A 1,587-nucleotide genomic window follows, 5' to 3' on the forward strand; every position below is an offset into this window, starting at 1 on the left:
GACAGTCTGTACACTGAAGTCCAGCCTGAGCTCTGAGGAAAAGCAGCAACAACACAAACAGCTTAAAGTGCACAAAAATCTGGAGACTGATTCATATAATAATTAAATAAATTCCCCTAGGGATCAATAAAGTATTCTGATTCAGATTCATGTAGGCTTCATTAAAGAAGAAAAAAACTGGCTGATAGACTGAAGGCTACTTTGAACTACTGGAAGCATCTGTGATTGTAATTAAACTCAAACATATGTTCTAACATGAGTCCTGTGTGGGTTTCTTTTTTCAGAGAAACAATAAAACTGTTTTTGTGGTTAAATGTTTCTGAAACAGTTTTAAAACATTTAACACAGAAAAGATGATAAGATGTCGATTGAGTGTATTTAACTCAACAGATTCTTAAAACGATCCAACCAGTTCACATCGAATGCATCTGGTGAGCAGGTCATCACAGTGTTGTCTTCAGTGCAGCAGTACTGCTCCTGCAGATACTTCCTGTCAGATTTCTGTCCTGTAGACTTATCACTCAGACAGGTATCAAGGTGCACGGTGGCTTTAAACCTGGAAGAGAGGAGCACCAGGGACAGAGCCAAGCAGACGACAGAGAACAGGACACTTTCTCTCTCCCCTGGGACGATGAACGGGATGACGATTCGGTTTCGTCCTGGTGGACCATATTTTGATGAGAGAGACTTAAATGTTTTCCACGTACCATCATCTTCCTTCAGAGGGCTCACAATGATATTTGGGATCATGCGTCCTCCGGCTTTCTTCAGTGAGTTCCAGTAGTTTGGCAGGTTCAGGGGTTGATATTTGTCAAGAGGAATTACACCGTGGAAAAACAACGGTAGTGAACGGTAAAAAACTCTGTGCTGTGGCCTCATTTTTCCTGTTGCAATGCCATAGGTTACAACACCAGTGGTACCACAGTTCCAGGGAGAGTACAGGACCAGGTCAGTGATGGTGGGCAGAGGCAGCAAACACTTGGCTGGGATCATGGAGTCTCTGATTGCTCCATGTGCCACAAAGATTATGTCAACAGTGTCATCATGGTTCTTCTTCTCTTCCTCATCAATTTTACTTTTCAGAAAATCAAACATGTCTGAGAGTTTTCTGAAGGTGCCAGACTCTGAATTTTCTCTCAGCCACTGCAGGACAGTTTCGTCTTTGCAGTTTTCTGTTGCAAGTTTTATTAATCTTTTCCTTTCAGCAGAGCTCCTGGGACTTTCAGGGCGACATGCAGCAGCCAGCCTTTTCCTTTTATAAAACAACAAAAAAAAATAATGTTTTTTTTAGCAAGTACAGAAAGCTTTGACTGGATCACTGTGATACTAAAGAGAGTGAGGTCATATATCAGCACATGTATGTAGATCTGTTGTGATATTTTTAATCATAAAAGTTTTCTACCACCCTGTGACAGACAGCATGTCCAGCCTGTCACTATTGTGTGGATGCCCTCAAAGGCATCCACACTATTGAGTTCCTGTTTCTCTTTAAACTTTATTCTTCTAGTTGTTCCACATTTTTTGGCACTTAACTACTCCCTCAGCTTTCAGCCGATTTTCTCCGTTCAAACTCTAAACTGTTCTGCT

General features: G+C 41.4%; 1 protein-coding gene across 1 annotated transcript; it reads right to left on the reverse strand.

Annotated features, from left to right (window-relative positions):
• Nucleotides 1-6: 6 nt before the first annotated feature.
• On the reverse strand, nucleotides 7-1,252 carry LOC106632996 (the record flags this gene model as incomplete). Its single annotated transcript, XM_014331761.2, is given in 1 exon segment — nucleotides 7-1,252. A coding segment is annotated over 1 exon segment (874 nt), but the record flags the coding sequence as incomplete, so codon positions are not given.
• Nucleotides 1,253-1,587: the final 335 nt, after the last annotated feature.

The sequence above is a fragment of the Haplochromis burtoni genome, unplaced genomic scaffold (genome assembly GCF_018398535.1).
Source record: "Haplochromis burtoni strain Fernald_Lab_line unplaced genomic scaffold, NCSU_Asbu1 Contig_5641, whole genome shotgun sequence".
Taxonomy (NCBI): Eukaryota; Metazoa; Chordata; class Actinopteri; order Cichliformes; family Cichlidae; genus Haplochromis; species Haplochromis burtoni.